A 1,125-nucleotide genomic window follows, 5' to 3' on the forward strand; every position below is an offset into this window, starting at 1 on the left:
ATACCAGTTAGACATCCTGGACGCGTCCAAAGAGAGAGACTTTCCGGCCAAGCGAAGACTGTCTATTCTGACAGGTCAGTATGCGCACCGTGTTTTTACTCAATTGGTGTTCTTTAAATCGTTTAATTATAGCCCGTGGTTTACAAAGATCTAATTTCATGTGCTTTATGCCTTCAACAGGTGACATATTCCTGCTGGTGTTCAGCGTAACTGACCGAGAGTCTTTCACGGAGATCTGCTCGTTACGCGAGGAGATTTTCACTGCCAAATCCAAGCTGACCAAGTCCAAAGAAAACAGACAGCTTCCGATAATAATCTGTGGCAATAAAACGGACTTAAACTCCTCGAGAGCTGTGCAGCACTCCGATATCCGCCAGTCTCTCGGGGAGGAAAGTGTCCTCTTTGAGGTGTCTGCCAAAGACTGCACCAACATGGAGGAGATGTTCGAGGCCCTGGCGGTGCTGGGAGGGCTCCCCACAGAAACCAGACCCTCTCTCCATCGAGACATCTCCATCCACACGTATCAAGCGCTGAGCAGCAGAAAGAGAAACAAAAGAGCCATGAAAGAGCCGTGTGGCGCGGTGCACCCCCTCGCCCGCAGACCGAGTTTCAGTAGCGATCTGCGGCGCGTGATGGGCCCGAGCACCACTAAACGAAGCACACCTATTGAGAGGTGTCAAATACAGTAAAAGAGTAACGCTAGGGACTCTGTTTCAAACCTATGAATAATAATTATTCAACGATGTAAGAATTATTATATTCTATTAGTCCCTGGCTGGACCATATGGGACAGATTCTACACATTGACAAAGTATTTGTGAAATGTATTTATTATAACCCTGTTGGAAAATCGGGCTTAAGATGGTCAAAACTGGTCATTATCAGGTGTAAACTGGTGGATCAGCAACTCGATGGTCAAATGAGTTGTTTTTTGGAACACTGAGGTTGGTCAACCACACTGTAGAAAGTGGTAACCTGCTATTGTTATCCTAAAGAGACATTTCTACTTGATTTACCCCATAAACATTAGTTTTGTTGGTATAAATTAACGTATTTAGATTGGTTCATTGACTGTAAATTCATATATTTGACTTGAAAACCAGTTAATATTGATGTTACCGTTAC

The 1,125-nt window shown here is 44.2% G+C and overlaps 1 protein-coding gene across 1 annotated transcript; it reads left to right on the forward strand.

The window, feature by feature from the left end:
• Nucleotides 1-7: 7 nt before the first annotated feature.
• Nucleotides 8-689, forward strand: LOC107577459 (dexamethasone-induced Ras-related protein 1-like; the record flags this gene model as incomplete). Its single annotated transcript, XM_016263533.1, has 2 exons — nt 8-74; nt 181-689. Coding segments are annotated over 2 exons (576 nt in total), but the record flags the coding sequence as incomplete, so codon positions are not given.
• Between the last annotated feature and the right edge of the window lie 436 nt (nt 690-1,125).

The sequence above is a fragment of the Sinocyclocheilus grahami genome, unplaced genomic scaffold (genome assembly GCF_001515645.1).
Source record: "Sinocyclocheilus grahami isolate Dianchi unplaced genomic scaffold, SAMN03320097.WGS_v1.1 scaffold6115.1, whole genome shotgun sequence".
Lineage (NCBI taxonomy): Eukaryota > Metazoa > Chordata > Actinopteri > Cypriniformes > Cyprinidae > Sinocyclocheilus > Sinocyclocheilus grahami.